The sequence below is a fragment of the Diadema setosum genome, unplaced genomic scaffold (genome assembly GCF_964275005.1).
Source record: "Diadema setosum unplaced genomic scaffold, eeDiaSeto1 scaffold_65, whole genome shotgun sequence".
Taxonomy (NCBI): domain Eukaryota; kingdom Metazoa; phylum Echinodermata; class Echinoidea; order Diadematoida; family Diadematidae; genus Diadema; species Diadema setosum.
In genome coordinates this window covers 30,143-47,561 of record NW_027307691.1, presented here as the reverse complement: position 1 = coordinate 47,561, position 17,419 = coordinate 30,143, and the positions used below count along the sequence as shown (strand labels likewise).

The following is a 17,419-nucleotide window of genomic DNA, read 5'->3' as shown; positions in this document are numbered from 1 at the left end:
AGAGGGCGTATTTCTGCCTCCGTTTCATTTCATGGGGCATACAGGATAAAAGATGAATTCAGGACCTTATTATGGCATATACAAGTAGAATTCCTGCCTAATTATGAAATAGAATTGAAGAATAATGTTTTTAACTTTCCAAACCTATAATCCATCAATGTTCGCCGGCTAATTTATGACCGTGTGCAAGCCTATGTCCTAAGCCAAGTAGTGCTTATAGTACAGAATGACGTGGGGAGCTCATAATCATATCGAGGGCACTTTCTTCCCCTCTCTCTCTTCCTCTGACCCCCTTCTCTCTCTCTCTTTCTTCTCTTATTCTCCTCCTCCTCCTTCTTCTTCTTCTCCTCTTCCTCCTCCTCTTCCTTATTCTCTTTCTTCCACCTTCAGTTACACAGTTTGGGCCGTGAAAAGAATTTCAGTTCCGTCATTCATGTTTTCAAGTCGCCCGTGTTTTTTTTTTTTTGTTTTTTTTTTCACATATAGACTAATTATCCCCATGATGAAATATATTCCGTGGACAAAATAAAACAGATCCGTAATGAAATTTTTATGAATGATTCAAAACTGGTAAGAGCAGACTTTTTTCACTTTTGTATTTTTGCCAAGTTGACGTATGAATCAGCCATCAGCATGCGAAAGTGTTGTCTTTTATATTCCTTGTGCCTATGCAACTGATTTGCTCTGACCTATAATTAACCAAGTTCAGCATCTTATCATCCTTTTTGGATTTGTGTTGCGGAATATGTCAATTATGTATTTTAGGATGTGCTCTTGGTGAAATGATATGGAAATTTTGAAATGAAATTAGTATAGTACCATTTTTGTCGGTTGTCTATAAATGAAAGTATTTTGAAGAATAAGAGTCCAGAAATAAACTGAAGTCTGTGATTGTTCGGTGATTTTCTCATCTACAGATCAAAATTTGTTTGAACCTCTTGATCATGCACACAATGAGTCGAGACGGTCAGAAGATGTGGGATGGGGATACCCCCTCCAACACATGAACGCTTTTGCATTATTTTGTTATTGAAATTCAAATCTGGGTACACGCTTTTCATGGAAAGTATAAAGTAGCTGTGAATGTGTGTACACGTAGTGGTAGAGTAGTTAAACGTCCTTTACGCCATGTTTTGTAAACATGTTTATTTATATCTGTTATTTTCACATGACATAGTACATTATCACTTATATTTTTTTATTCATATATTGTAAATATGTTTGTACTCTCATACCCCGAGAGGAGGTCGATGTAGAGTCAATAAAATCTTACAAATCTTACAAATCTTTCGAAACACACACTCAAATATTTTCAATCAAAAATGAGAAAAATTTTTCTATTGATAGGATGATGAAGAGGTAAATAATTGTACATCTGTCACCTCTTATCATGCGTCTTGTGAGTCTATCAACGGCGTAAATCCATACTGAGGAGTGGGGGGGATGATCGGCGATAGTCACCATCACCACGATTACAAGCCCATAACCGAACCGGCGCAGCCTTGAGGGGGACGGGGGTGAGAGAAGCTTGGTAACCCCCCCCCCCCCCCCCCCCCCACACACACACACACACACTTTACAGGGATCGGATGTCTCACTCTTTTGCGTGAAATATAAAGTGGGAGGAGAGTGATATATTTCTGACAAACTGTTACAAGCGAGCTTGAAAATTTTGACATTTTACAGTCCCCCAAACTGTCGTTTGTGGCTGTATTTTTTCGCTTTGGAAATTAAGGGGGAGCACCGGGCGAATTGAGTGCTGCATGGCAATTACTGGCAGCAACATCAGGAGAATGGCATAATGATTAAATGCGAGCGAGCGAAGCGAGCGAGCTTCAAAATTTTGACTTATTACAGTCCCCAAACTGCCGTTTGTAGCTATATTTTTCGCTTTGGAAATTAAGGGGGGAGCACCGGGCGAAAACTGCTGGCAATAACTGGCAGCAACATCAGGAGAATGGCATGAATAAATGATTAAATGCGAGCGAGCGAAGCGAGCGAGCTTCAAAATTTTGACTTATTACAGTCCCAAAACTGCCGTTTGCAGCTATATTTTTCGCTTTGGAAATTAAGGGGGGGGGGAGCACCGGGCGAAAACTGCTGGCAATAACTGGCAGCAACATCAGGATAATGGCATAATGATTAAATGCGAGTGAGTGAAGCGAGCTTCAAAATTTTGACATCTCACAGTCCCAAAACTGCCGTTTGTAGCTATGTTTTTCGCTCTGGAGATTAAGGAGGGAGCACCGGGCGAAAACTGCTGGCAATTACTGGTAGCAACATCATGAGAATGGCATAATGATTAAATGCGAGTGTGCGAAGCGAGCGAGCTTGAAAATTTTGACATCTTACAGTCCCCGAAACTGCCATTTGTAGCTATATTTTTCGCTTTGGAAATTAAAGGGGACGCACCGGGCACAACTGCTGTCAATCACTGGCAGCAACATCAGGAGAATGCCATAGCGATTAAAATAATGCGAGCGAGCGGAGCGAGCGAGCCTTAAAATTTTGACATTTTGCAATCCCAGAAAATGTCGTTTGTAGCTGTATTTTTTTCGCTTTGGAAATTAAGGGGAGGCACACCGGGCGAAAACTGCTGGCAATTACTGGCAGCAACATCAGGAGAATGGCATAATGATTAAATCCGAGCGAGCGCAGCGAGCGAGCTTCAAAATTTCGACTTATTATAGTCCCAAAACTGCCGTTTGTATAGCTTTATTTTTAGCTTTGGAAATTAAGGGGGAGCACCGGGCGAAGAACTGCTGGCAATTTATGGCAGCAACATCATGAGAATGGCATAATGATTAAATGCGAGTGTGCGAAGCGAGCGAGCTTGAAAAATTTTGACATCTTACAGTCCCCAAAACTGCCATTTGTAGCTATACTTTTTGCTTTGGAGATTAGGGGGGGGGGCGCACCGGGCGCAACTGCTTGCAATCACTGGTAGCAACATCAGGGGAATGGCTTAGCGCTTAAATGCGAGCGAGCGGAGCGAGCGAGCTTTAAAATTTTGACATTTTACACCCCCAAAGACTGCCGTTTTTAGCTATATTTTTGCGATTTGGTTTGTCCCACTTTTATGGGGGAACCATACCCCCCCCCCATCGACGCCTCTGCATATGAGGGAGTAATTTGTTAAGTGAAAGATATGCTGCACACTCTTTGACAAATTAGGGAAATATACGTCAATCTCAACAGTGTACTTATCGAAAGGGATCCGGTATAGCGGAGCTTTTGCATGTTTATGATTGCAATTCAACGATTTCGTGCATAGTTCTGGCGGTATTTGGACAATAATTCCATTAAGAAAGTTCGAAATTTGTCCTCATCTTGGAAATTGCTTGGGGGATAAATGATTTGCCTGCCTAAACACTTTCGTAGGGGCGGGGCGAATGCCCTTTGCCCCCCCCCCCCCCCCCCCGAGATATTTTTGACGCCCCTGATCTTCCCTGGGTATACCCATAGATGTATCTTGACTGAATTATCAGTCACTGTCGTTCCTCATGAATGATTCAGGAAATGGAGGGGGTTCAATTATGGCAATATAGTTTTGTTATTGTTTGTTTGTTTGTTTGTTTTCGTACATATTTTGCAGATGGTCCCAAGTTACTCTCGTCTTAGCATGTTTACACGTAGGCCTACACTATTTGACGTTGTCAACGTCTGAGCCATACCTTACGGTGTATGTCCATGTCCGCGAGCGAGCGAAGCGAGCGAGCGCTTGAGAAAATTATGCATTCGATTTCCTACAAGATAGAATACTGTTCAGCTCTGTTAACTGTCTGAAGGCCGGCGTACAAACTTCATGCAATATGCCAAAATTGATACAATCATATTTCTGCTTCCTCCATTTTTTTTCTTCAAAATTCAGGGGGGGATGATTGTACAGGCCATCCCCCCCTCCTCCATTTCAGGGGGGGATATATCCCCCCCATCCCCCCCCCCCGGGATTTACGCCCATGGAGTCTATGGGGTGGATGTATAGCGCTCACTTGTAATTTTAAAACCTGCAGTTTGAATGGAGTGTATATGGTGATATACATATTACGATCTCAGAGGTGAATATTCTCACAATAGGATCACGAGAAATGCAACCAGTAAAAAGAAGAGTATAATCTGTAATTGTTTCACGTTTTTTTACTGATCAAAATCATCTTAAAATCCATCATCTGATTCTTGGGGAAAAAAGGGATTTGAAAACCCTTCCAGACCAGTCCTCCCGCCAGTAAATGAGACGTCCATGGTTCCTACCTGACTCGCTCTCTCAGTCGTTTCTTGGAGTCAAGATTTTCAGCTGTGACGCCGATGAAGGGGGAAACGGGGGAGAAGGGGGGATACCCGCCTGGTACAGGCGGGGAATCAACCTGTGATGACAGTAAAATGTTGTAGAGACTGGATTTTTTTGTGTGTGTGTGGTTTACATAATTTTCAAACATTAGCTCTTCTGTTGCATTTGGAGATTTTGGTGTTGTTGGTTTTTTTTTTTTTTTAGTTTTTTTTTTTTTTTTTTTACTTTTATTTTCCTTTCCTTGTTCAAGCGGACCCTGCTCGCCAGAGGGGGAGGGGTCACCCCTTAAACCCTCATCCATATAATAATCAATACAGGTCATATCTTTAGTATCATTGCAGGCTTTGTACAGAAAGGCTGCCAAAATCCTTTTTTTTGGGGGGGGGGGGGAGCGCCGGGAGACAGGCATCACCCAAACGATCAACACCTCTTTACTATGTGTGCAGATTGACCATGAAACATATAAATATGAAAATAACTCTTTGTTACGACTAACATATAATACGGAAAATTCAGTTTGTTATATTAGGAAATTGCGTTCCTTAAAGTCTCGGGGAGAATATGGTATTGTATACCAATGGTATATACCATAATATCCTATCTATTATCAAAAGAAGAGAACGACCTAAAAATATGAATAATGGAATCGATATTCATACCATTCGAATAATATTACATAGGGTCTACAGCCAACAGGGCCCGATAAGAGAGAGAAAGAGAGAGAAAGGGAGAGAGAGAGAGAGAAGAGAGAGGAAGGGAGAGGGAGAGAGAGAGGGGGGAGAGGGAGACATAATTGTGAGTACGTTTTAGTAAGGCCTGCAGATACTTTTATTAGTTAGCTCGAACTTTGAGGGACAACAATTTGGAACAAAAAAGGCATTTCTTCAATTTTGTATCATACTTAAGTAGAAATTGTGCTTCTGTATGATATAACAAGGGCCTACATACATCTGAAACCTTGTATGCCCCGTAAAAAGAAGAAAATGAAAGGGAGGCAGAATTTTCTCTATACGGCCACGTGATATACGCTCTGGAAGATCCAGCGGCTTGCATCCTAAAATGGCCGCCGTTGGGCTCCATTGCGTACTACGCCCGTTTACGTGTAAAATCGGGAGAGTGTTCCCTCTTAGCGCACTGCGTGCGCTCTATACTCTTTGGTGTCTACCATAGAGCTGTATTTACATATCGCTAGAGGGCGTACTCATTTAAATCGCTGTGATCGCATGGAGAGCTCGCCGCCATTACTAAGAGTGGCAAGTGAGAATGGCAAATGCATATTCACGCACACTGCATCTGCCAAAATTGTGCATGCAGACGATATTGCCAGTGCGTACTTGGGCTTTAAATGATTTTGTATTTTGTATTACAGATTTTCTAACAGCCATTTATGATTTATGTCGAATAATTTGAGAATTAATATCCCATGACAAGATTAAATGCATAGAATAATACTCTGTAGTACATGTATTCATTTGTGTGATATGTTCAGGACTTTGTGAGAGAGAGAGAGAGAGAGAGAGAGAGTGTGTGTGTGTGTGTGTATGTGTGTGTGTGTGTTTGTGTGTGCAGGCATATTCACTATGTCCCATTCAAATCGTATTCCTAATTAAGGTTGAGGTGGGGCCTTCAGTAAGTGTGTGTGTGTGCGTGTGTGTGTGTGTGTATTTGTGTTTGTTATGGATGTGTATGTGTGTGTAGGCCTACTTGTGTTTGTTATGGATGTGTATGTGTGTGTGACAGTGTGTATAGGCCTACTTGTGTTTGTTATGGATGTGTTATGGATGTGTATGTGTGTGTATTTATGTTTGTTAGGTATGTGTGTGTGTGTGTTTGTACAAGTAATGACCATTTGATCTCAAAATACACCTAATTCACTCTGAAGCTACTTTTTTTTTCAAGTAGCCTAGCTACTTCTGTAAAAGTATGGCCTTTTCCTCAGATTTCAGCGATTTTGCTACCCTTTTCACATACGCGCTACATCGCCCGTCCGTGAAAAACAACCCCTTTTACACGCATTGTTTAATACAGGACTTGTAATGGCAGTGTCCCCAGGGCTGGAGGTATTGGAGACCTGCCCCCCCCCCCCCCCAAAAAAAAAAAAAAAAAAAAATGTATGCCACCATGTGCCTCCCACCCCCACCCCCTGAAAAAAAAAATATGCTGAATAAAAAAATAATCACAGTAGCAGGTCAGGGTGCCCCCTACAAAATTGCGAGGCCCCCAGTGCCCCCTACTGGAGAAATCCTAGCTATGCCACTGATTCCCGCCCCGGGGTTATCTCCAAGTCGCGGTCACCAGCTGCCGCGATGAACAATCAGCGCTCAGCGTATGAAAATTGATACACTACTGAGGAGATAATTAGCTTTAATTTACATAAAAAAATAGCAATTATATTGCGTAACGCGTGGTTTTGTGAATGAGATTATCAAATTATCACTCAAATCGTTGATTTTCATAGCGTGTACGTCTTGCAAAGGAGCAAATCCGGCGTTGTCAACCCCGGTTGTCAACGCAACGGTACATTGCTAATACACAAGCGATTCGCACTGTACTGAAGTTTTGCCACTCTTAGTATTAACAAGGAGGTACTAGGCTCGCCTAGTACCTCCTTGGTATTAAATGGCGGATCGTGCTCCATGCGATCACAGAGCCTTAACGTGCGCGCGTATGACGAGTCCGCACTCTAGTACGTATAATAGAGCTCTATGGTGTCTACCTTCTAGGCCCCGATTGACACAAACCCTTGTTAGTCGTAAAGGAGTCTGCACCAAGACTACACCACCTGGCATTGCTTCAGCGCAGCGGTTGCCCCTTCGTGTTGGGAGAAGCTTGGACCTATTTATGGGACAGCTACGTGCCATTTTGGAAAATCTTAATACTTCTCCTCCAAAAGACTGGCTCACTGAGAGGTATGCCTGACCACCACCTATCATTCCATGCCGACGTCACAGCTGATCGAGGTTTCTCAATGAAAACACGTAGTGTCGCAAGGTCATAGTCCCACATGTAAAGATTCATGTTATGTCTGCGTCTGCTGAAATTGAGTAGACCTACTGTAGACTCGATTGATCTCAATCCAGCATTTGCCCTTTGCTAGCGCTGGATCTCCAGCACCGACACTTATTTTTGTTTTTGTTCGGAACACCAGTTTGATATATTCTATAAGAACGCGAAGCAAGATGCCTACCGTAAGAAGATGCGTTGTTGGGGGATGTATGAAAAGTACCATAACTAACCCCGATTTAAGTTTCTTTTCGTTTCCAAAGGATGTAAAAATACGCAACGCCTGGATCCGATTTGTAAAAATGACGCGAAAAGACTTCAAGAAAAATTCGGACTGGCAGTACATATGTAGCAGACATTTCACATGTGATTGCAAGCGTGAGGTGACTGTCTATAACAGAGGGAAATACCGTAGAAAATGCATCCTGAGGACTGGATCACTTCCAACATTAAAGGCTCCAACTAAACTAATGAATATGAATGTCACTTCTGGTAAAGTACGTGGAGTCGCACATAAACTATTAGTGGGGAAAAAGTGCAAATCAGATATTCAATCGAAGTGCACTCAAAGTGTGGCCATGCGTAGGAGATCTTTAGGTTCCAGTAACTCGACAATAACAGAGTCCATCAATACCTCCAATGACAATGGGAAATCCAGTTCATCTCTACATTCGATTTCACCGAGGAAGCAGACACCTCTGAAAGTGCAGCCCAAGATGACGAAACGGGAACATCCACCTTGTGTAAGTTATTGAATTGTTTTTGTTAATCAGTCAGGTCAAATTTTGACACTCTCAATGGCATTCACCCGCAAACTGACAGGATAGTATGCATTTTAAATTATAGAGGTTTACTGTGTAGTAGTTCTATGCAGTATTGAATTGTATTTGGTCTATCCTGGGCTTTGATTTTTAATAGGGGGCTAAATTATTTTGGGATTCTAACTTCAGCACAGCCTCTAACCTAACCTAACCCTAAACTCTAACGCTAATCCTGCATCCTAACCCTATTAAACCTTGAAGCCACCTAAATTTAAGGCAAATCATATTAATTTGATCCAATTGCACATATCACTTTTTTCCCAGTTTTACCTACCAATGGATGATTCTGAACACAGGCTGAGCCTCTATATTCAGATCCAGGTTTGTTCCTTCACCAGAGGTTGTGTACATATGGCTGTGCTGAATCTAGAAGCCTGAAATAATTCACCCTCCTAAAACCCAGGATTGTCTGTGCAGCCTCTTTGCGTTCTCTTTATTATTCTAATCTTTACTTCTTGTAGGCAAATGATAGGGCGTAATGTAAAGAACCGTCTAGTATGGTATCAGATTACAAACCTTACAAAGTTGTATGAACAATGTACATAATGTATACCATGTTTACTCAGGCTATACATTGTAGTAATACTGTTGCTAATATTTAAATGCTATGTGCAATCTCCACTGTTCATGTATAGTTGTATACTCTTGCTAATAAATCTAGTGCAATGCGATAGCAGTTTTATCCTTGACACTTTCCTGTTTTTTTTTATGAGTTTATGCAATTAAAGAAAGATTATGAAATACTCAATAGCAATGAAGGGCTGGCTGTCCATGCGTATGTTCTCCGTTTTGAGTGAATTGTTCTAAATTGTGTTTCCTTTGCCAGATATACATACGCCTGACTGATGTCAACCAGTACATAATTTGTCATCTGTGTGGAGGTTATTTGGTTGATGCTACCACTATCACTGAGTGCCTGCACACATGTGAGTATGAAAGCACAGAACTAAGTGAAGAAAATATAAAACTGAGTGGAATAGTGCAACATGATTGTCTACATTCCCACATTTAGTACATCATTGACAAAGTCATACTCATGGCTATTATACACTGATGTACAGTGTACATAGTGGGGGGCAAGGCCCAGTTACGTGTGTGTATAGCGCAGTGATAAAACAGCTGCATTATAATCAACGTTCTTTGAATGATTTGTACAATAAGGAAAAATCTGATGAATATCATTTGTCAATTAAATTCTGTAGTTCTCTTATTGCAGAAAGATATCAAATTTTACAGCTCATGTTTATTCAGGGCAATTGGCTAAGTAGACAGATGTATTGTGTGCTTGTGGACACTGAGTAATAGTACATTAAAATAAAAACATAGATCCTTTTGCTGAATCACACCTCTGGTTATAATGCAATACTTGAACAGTATCTGTTAGAAAATTTCTTATATTAAAGTTTAATATTTGCCTCATATTGTGAAAATAAGTATACTTTTTCTTTTCTTTTCTGTAATGTTTTGGTCTTTTCTATTGCTCTAGTTTGCAAGAGTTGTCTAATCCCGTATATCAAGAAACATGAACTGTGCCCGACTTGTGACATCCTCATCCACCCTTCAAACCCCTTCCTCAGTATTAAGTGAGTATTTCATATAGTAGAACAGAAAATAGTCAAGTGTAAAAATGTGTGCTTTGCTTGCACAGAATTGCTGGACTATCAATTCACATTGCAAGCTTTAATTTGTTGCAACTACAAAATGAGATTCTTCATGGATTCTAGTCACACTATAAGCACTACAACATTTTAAATGACCAGTACGATATGTACAGTGTATATCAAAAGTTTTGAGTACCAGACCAAAATGTGTTGTGAAAGGTATGTCGTGAAAACAGAAACTCAGTGTTCATCATATTTCAATGTTCTGGGTTTTATGCTTTCTGAGGCTGCCCCACATAATGTTATGGGTAATACTTAGATATTTGTGTGGATACCATGAAGATGGAAATATTAGTTATACACACCAATGAAGTTTAAGGAAAATCAGACAATCCATTCAAAGTTTGTATGTATACATTTTTAAGTTACAAAAAAAAAGATAAAAAGTTAATGTCCTGTCAGCACAAGATAAAAAGGCTGCAACAATATGTGGTCTTGGAAGTACAATGATGTAAGGAAAAGATGAAGAGAATTATTATACAATGTAAGTAAAAATTTTCATTTTCTAGCATAATTAAAAAAAAAATCACTTGACTTACCTCTTTCAGAAAGCAGCTAGGGAATGATAATGCCTTTAAAGGAAACCAAAACCCAAATATAATATGTGGGTTTGGTGAAAGCAACAATGTTATTAGAACTCATCACTGAAAGTTTGAGGAAAATAAATAGTGAAAAAAAAAGAATAAATTTAAAATAAATAGTTGATCAGCATGTGGCACCTGTGAAATGGCGACTGGCTAGAATGCTCCCTATGGAGTGGAGAGTGAGCACTTTCATTGCTGGTTGGAACTAATGTATCCAGTGACCAGGGTAATACTAGTGTGTATATGCACCTTGAGCGATCTACAGAGTGGATTTGGCACAATATAAATTAATGTTATTATCAGTAGTAGTAGTAGCAGTAGTAATAATATTATCATTATTATTGGTGATCCGAGTATCCTCTCGGATCACCTTCTGTATCTGTACGGATTCTTTGTTCTTCTTCTTCTCTCTCCTCAAAAGTTGTGCAGAGATTAACTCGAAAAGTTTTTCAACTATCAATTTCAAACTTACACCATATCATGTCCCAAAGACGACAGATCTAATATATCATTGTGATTGGTCGACCGTGACGTCACTATGATGTCATTATCTAAAATCACATTTTTATTCATATATCAATAATGGAATGGAATTTCTCAATGAAATTTACATCTCATATAGCTCACATTAAGCGCTTTCTACTCATATTATCAAAATTCATCTCCACACTTAAAATGCACGCATACACGCGCGTTGAAATGTTGACATGCTCCAATCGAGCTCAGAATTTTTTGCACACATTTCAGATCATTTGGAGCATTTTTTGAAAATTAAAAAAAATCGAAGGATGTGTGCGCACGCGCAGTAGAAATTCCCTGGTTTTTCACATTGATCGGATGTCTACAATGTCAAGGAATAATTCTATCACGTTTCAAGTCAATCTGACTCAATATGATGTCGTACGGGCCAGTCAAACTCAATGGTGATACACAGTTCATATACACTGTACAGTTCATATACACTGTACAGTATGTCCCAAAAAAAAAATTACAACGCGGCCTTCCGCAATGATATCTTTAAAAGTAGTGAGTGAATCTTAATAAAAATTCAGGGTATGAGACTATAACTCATTGGCCACATCTTACAGAAAACCCCATTCGATTTGCTTCAGTGGTCAAAGAGAAATATGGAATTTTGTAGAGGATGTCGGGAATCTCTTCTGTCCAAGTTCTGTCTATTGTTCACACAAAAGATCATCGAAATGCTAAACTCGGAAGAATCCGATTCATGACATGCTTTACAACAATCCACATTTCTCTGTGACCGCTTAACCAAATTGAAAGGGGTTTTCTGCAAAATAGAGCTAAGATGTTATACCTTAAGACTCTGAAGTAGCACGTACACAGGTTGATCATAATAGGTGTTATCAATTCGAAAATCTGATTGTAATTTTTGGGGCGACTTACTGCAGTATGTCCCCAAAAAAATTACAATAAGATTTTCGCATTGATAATGCCCATTATGATTAAATTTTTCAAATGCTACTTCACGGTCTTGAAATATAACATTTTAGCTCTATTTTGCAGAAATCCCCATTCGATTTGGTTAAGCGGTCACAGAGAAATGTGGATTGTTGTAAAGCATGTCATGAATCAGATTCTTCCGAGTTAAGCATTTCGATGATCTTGTGTGTGAACAATAGACAGAACTTGGACAGAAGAAATTCCCGACATCCTCTACAAAATTCCGTATTTCTCTTTGACCACTGAAGCAAATCGAATGGGGTCTTCTGTAAGATGTGGGCAATGAGTTATAGTTTCATACCCTGAATTTGTATTTAGATTGATTCACTATTTTTAAAGATATCATTGCGGAGGGCCCCGTTGTAATTTTTTTTGGGACATACTGTATACCAAAAAACCGCTAACTTTAAATCCGATTTAACTCTTGTTAAATGGGTGACCCCCCATTTTCTTTACATATTCTGAAAGCTGATGAGTTGTACATAACATTTCATGGGTGGGCGATGCTGGAAAAATGATTAAAAGGTTTCAAATTCCTTAATGAAATTAAAGAAAAGTGAATTGTCAAAATAACATCATCAAATTTCAAGTTCACTCGAGAGTATCTCACTTATCTTTGCCGATTTTCACCCAGATTTCAGTATGATGTAGCTTATGAAATGCTCTTTCAGTAGTGTGATAACAAAATTTTAATTGGATTAAGTCATCACCTGTAAAAATGGATTGAAAGTAACCTTGTCAAATTTGACAAGTTTACGTGTCATCTCTATGGGAGTGCAGTTTTTCTGGAAATGAAAATTGACATGACTGTCTTTAACGAGCACTAGCTCACTTAGGTCCTACCCTTCGGTGAAGTTCTCCCAGATTTTAATATGCTGTAGCTGAGACTTTGGGTTATCGTTACTGTGCCCTCCATTTTTTCATCGGACATCGAGATCACGTTGTAAAAATTGGTTGAAATTGGCACTTGGCTTCGATGTAGCGTCATTTTAGGTCCCATGTTCAAGGCTCAACCCAGCCAATTCGTTTGCTTTTTTGAAACCCTTATATTTTTCTCTTTTTCTTTAGTAAGTCTTATTCTCCCTTCCTTGCTTTATCTTTTTCTGGTCCTTTTATTCTTCTCCTTTAAATTCTATACAATACCTTAACTTTTTCTTTATTTTTCTTTCTTTCTTCCATCTTGGCTTTCTAAAGTACAAGTAGGGTCAAGGATCAAAGAATTTTCGTCCTGTATCTTCTTAGATACACTGCGTATTTTGCACAGATATAGACCTTGTCAAAAGAATGATTTCATAAGATAATTGCTTTTTCTTCAGACGACATTTTGCATGTCAAAATGAGGTTCATTTTGTCTCTTTGTTAACATAATATGTGACTGTGCACCTCAAAACGAACATAAAGTCGCACACACTGATTTTGCGTGAGGACTGAAAATAAGTGAAATGGGTCAACTTAGCCGAACTTGACTTTTTCGTATTTTCTGAAAGAGTGGGTCTTCTTTTACATTATGCTAAAATTTGGTATCATAAAACGGGCAGGAAAGTAGTTTTTTAGCAGTTTATTTCAAACATTTTTGGTAGAATAGTGTGATTAGGTGTGTCTTTAGAGTCCCTTTTTCATTTCTGAAAAACCTTGTCCACACTCTTCACTTTCAACTCTAATAACTTTTGAAAAGATAAAGCTACTGCTTTGAAAGTTGGCATTAATTATGGACAGAATGTATTAATGAGGCATGCTTAATTTCAGTTTAATCTGATAATCCCTTCATTGTTGTTACTCTGGTGGTTTACTTCCTGTTTTTTGTCCCATTCATCGCACAGCCAGCACGGTTTGGTAAAGATTAAGCGCTTGAATAGACACTGTACTTCAGAGCCTCTTTTCTCAGTTCACACTTTTCCTGAGTTTGTGCTTTCTTTCCAATATTTAGATAGGTTAGGAGAGTCCATTTGATTTGAGTTATACATCATTTTAAAGCTTAAAGTCTGCTCTTTCAGAATATGGTCTTAACTAAAAATTCATGTCTGGCGACTTTTTGTTTGTTTTGAGGTGCAGGGTCACATATGTCCTTTCCATTTTAAATATGTAGGCATGACAGGTTTGATTCCCTTTTCTTCGATGAGAATCTCAGAAATCATTTATATATCGGATCACCTAATTTGTCAGTCTTGACAAATTCTTGAATCTAGTTATTAATTCATTCCATCTTCACTGCTCTATTGCTGATATCTACAGTTAAATCCTTGTTTTCAGTCTCTGTTTTACACCATTAGACAACATTGTATGGTTGTAAGTACATCAAAAAATAAGAATAATGCTCATTGAGATGTCAATCTTATGAGGATATGTTAATTGCAGCGTGGTATACATTGTTTCCCTACATTATCTTAAGATTATTTGACACATTGACTCCTGAATTCATTCATGTAGTAAATGTGACCCTGCATCAAAAAAACAACAAAATGCTGCAAGACATGGATTTTTAGTTATGATCAGATTCTTAAAGAGCAGACTTTAAGCTTTAAAATAATGTATAACTCAATTCAAATGAACTCGCCAAACCTATCCTAATATTGGAAAGAAAGCACACACTTTGGAAAGTGTGAACTGATAAAAGAGGCTCCCCTGAAGTACAGGGTCTATTCAAGTGCTTATTCTTTACTAAGCCATGCTAGCTGTGGGATGAATGGAACAAAAAATGGGATGTTAACCACCGGAGCAACAACAATAAAGGGATTATCGGATCAAGCTGAAATTGAGTATGCTTCATTAACACATTATGTACATGATTAATGCCAGATTTCAAAGCAGTAGCATGATTTTTTCCAAAGTTATTTGAATTGAAAGTGAAGAGAATAGACAGGGTTTTTACGAAATGAAAAGAGGACTCTGGGAAACACCTAATCACACTATTCTACCAAAAAGTGCTGGAGAAAAACTGCTTAAAGGGATGGTACAGTATTGGTGGAGATGAGAATTGGGCTTTTAACTTTTTGCGAGATACCAAGAAAAATCGTACAGAGCGTACCATTTTAAGAGGAATTCAAAGTTTATTTGATGAAAATCGGGTTTGGAATGACAAACATCCAAAAACAAAGTAAAACAAAGCGATCATAATAAATGGTGGGTCCCACACCTTATTAGAATCGCTCTGTTTTGGATATCTCAGCCATTTCAAAACCAATTTTCATCAAATAAATGTTGAATTCTTCAGTGAATTACATGCTCTTTCATATTTTATAAGAGGTTTCTCATTATCTCACAAAAAAAAAAATGTTAGAAACCTGAAATTAGTTCTCAACCAAAACTATATGATCCCTTTTAAACATAATTTCCTCTTTGTTCTATGATCACAAATTTCAGTATAATGTAGAAGAAGACTTACTCTTTCAGAATATATGAAAAATTCAAAATTGCCTTTGTTGACCTGTTTCACCTTTCTTGAGTCCTCACGTAAAATCAAGGGGTGCGACTCTTTGTTTAGTAGTTTACTGACTGCCCTCTTATTTGTTTTCATACTTTAAACAGACTAGACAGAACAATGCAAGATATTGTCTACAAGTTGCTGCCGTATATTCAAGAAGGTATGTTCCATTTCTGTGTATCTGCTGAGGTACTTGCACATGTTTTCACTTAATGAGTTCAGTTTGTACCTTTAAAGTAAATGGAATTGTCAACTTACACATTTAGGACAGCAAAGCTACCAGGTTATTTAAATCATTTATTGATCAGCAAGTGTTTCCAAGAAAAGCTTTCTAAATCTCTGGCAATTTTAGAAACAATGCACTAGTATGTAGTCAGGACCCAGAATTAGCAGTGTCCTGGTGACCTGGGGTCATTAAAAATTGTTGTCGTGTTGCCAAACTATACCTGCATTTGGTGGCCTGATCAGGCAACTAGGATTCAAAATGGATTGTTACGTATGCTTTTATTCCGGACCACTACATATCTTTTTGGGGGCCACAAAAATTTCAGACTTCAAGACCTTAGTGGCCCAAACAGGCCACCAGACAAAAAACAAAACAAAACAAAACAAAAAACAAAAACAAAAAACTAGTTTTGGGCCCTGATATATATTATTTATTTTTTATTGAAACATAATTATCTATTCAGGATTGCTCGATCAGCATGAGCTGTTTTTCATCAAGGTCCTGAGATAAAACATAAAAATACAGACAAAAATTCAATCATTACAGTTAATTGTCATCAGTATGAAAATCCAAATCAGCTGCAGTAATTGAAATAACAAATCAGATAAATAGGTAATTATCAACAACGTAAAATTCTTATTTTCAAATTCGCTTTTGCAAATCCTGTGGCAAGAAGACTGCAGAGACAGACAAAGAAAAAAATCTGAACGAACCTAGCATCAGAAAACATGTTAGCATAAATGCCGGCATACATGTCACTCTTTTCAAAGGGAATAATACGCAGTTCAGCACACACAGTTATGACATACACATATCCACCCACTCTCACACCCACAGTCACACACACACACACACACCAAAGAATAATCATAAGATTCACAAGCATAAGAAACATGATAATATTCCCTCACAGTCTCTTGCAGAAAGAGGTTACAAAAAAGCCAACAATCAACAATTTTCAATACTGGAATAAAAGTAACAGGAAAGATTATCTGCAGCTGAGATGGTCACAACAACAGTATACATCACAAAAAATATAACTGCTTTATACACGCTTAAAATTCTGAACAGTCCATGCATTTTGTAAAGTGTCTGGTAATGAATTCCATACTTGTGCTCCTGAGGAAAGAAAACACTTCTTGAAACATGGCATGATTTGGTTTTGGAATGACCACATTCAGTGAGTCGGCTGAACGAGTGTTATGAGAATGCCTTTCACAGACCATTTCTATTTCATTAACCATATGAGTGGGAGCTAAACCATTTACACATTTGTACATTAATGTTGCCAAAAAATAATCTCGCCGATGCTCAAATGATTGCCATTTAAGTTCTTTGATAAGATTAGCATCACGACTATTAACATACTGTAAAACGAGGAATGTTCGCGTGCATTTTAATTTTGCGAATTTTGCGAGCGCGAAGATTCGCGAAATTAAAATGCATGCAAACATTCTTTTATACACAATATGCATTGAATGCCAGTGGCAGTTCGCAAAAATTTCATGCCGCAAAAAAGGCTGTCTGCTCCAATTCGCGAAAAATTCATGCCGCGAATATATCATGTTTTACAGTAATCGTAATTGCTTTTCACCACTCTTGCTGCTCTTTTGCAGACGTTACAAATTATCCAATGATTTAGAAGTACCTCTGAAGATGTACTTGATTGCACTACTCTACAATAAAAGTGGTTGTAGAAAAACTGTTGAAAACACACTTTCCTGTTTATTTCATGACCCCAAACTTATGAATAATGTACACGAAGAATAGCTCTTTCAGAAAGTATGAAAAACTCAAGATTGACTTGGTTGACCTGTTTCACCCTTTTAAGGTCCTCACGCAAAATCAAGGGCTGCGACTTTGTGTTCGTTTTGTGATGCATGGTCACATTTAGTGATTCATGAGGGGGTTATTTTATCAAAATAGTACCAAGCTTCTGCTGTTTCATAGT

At 38.5% G+C, this 17,419-nt stretch overlaps 1 protein-coding gene across 1 annotated transcript in view; it reads left to right on the top strand.

Annotated features, from left to right (window-relative positions):
* The first annotated feature begins 7,349 nt into the window (after positions 1-7,349).
* The window catches only part of LOC140245925 (polycomb group RING finger protein 1-like), a 34,192-nt gene continuing 24,122 nt past the window's right edge, over positions 7,350-17,419 (top strand). Inside the window, exons 1-4 of the mRNA XM_072325395.1 lie at positions 7,350-8,034; positions 8,939-9,038; positions 9,599-9,695; positions 15,347-15,402. Of these exons, the coding sequence (XP_072181496.1) occupies positions 7,468-8,034; positions 8,939-9,038; positions 9,599-9,695; positions 15,347-15,402 (820 nt within the window). The 5' untranslated portion in view covers positions 7,350-7,467. The remainder of the gene's footprint in view (positions 8,035-8,938; positions 9,039-9,598; positions 9,696-15,346; positions 15,403-17,419) is intronic.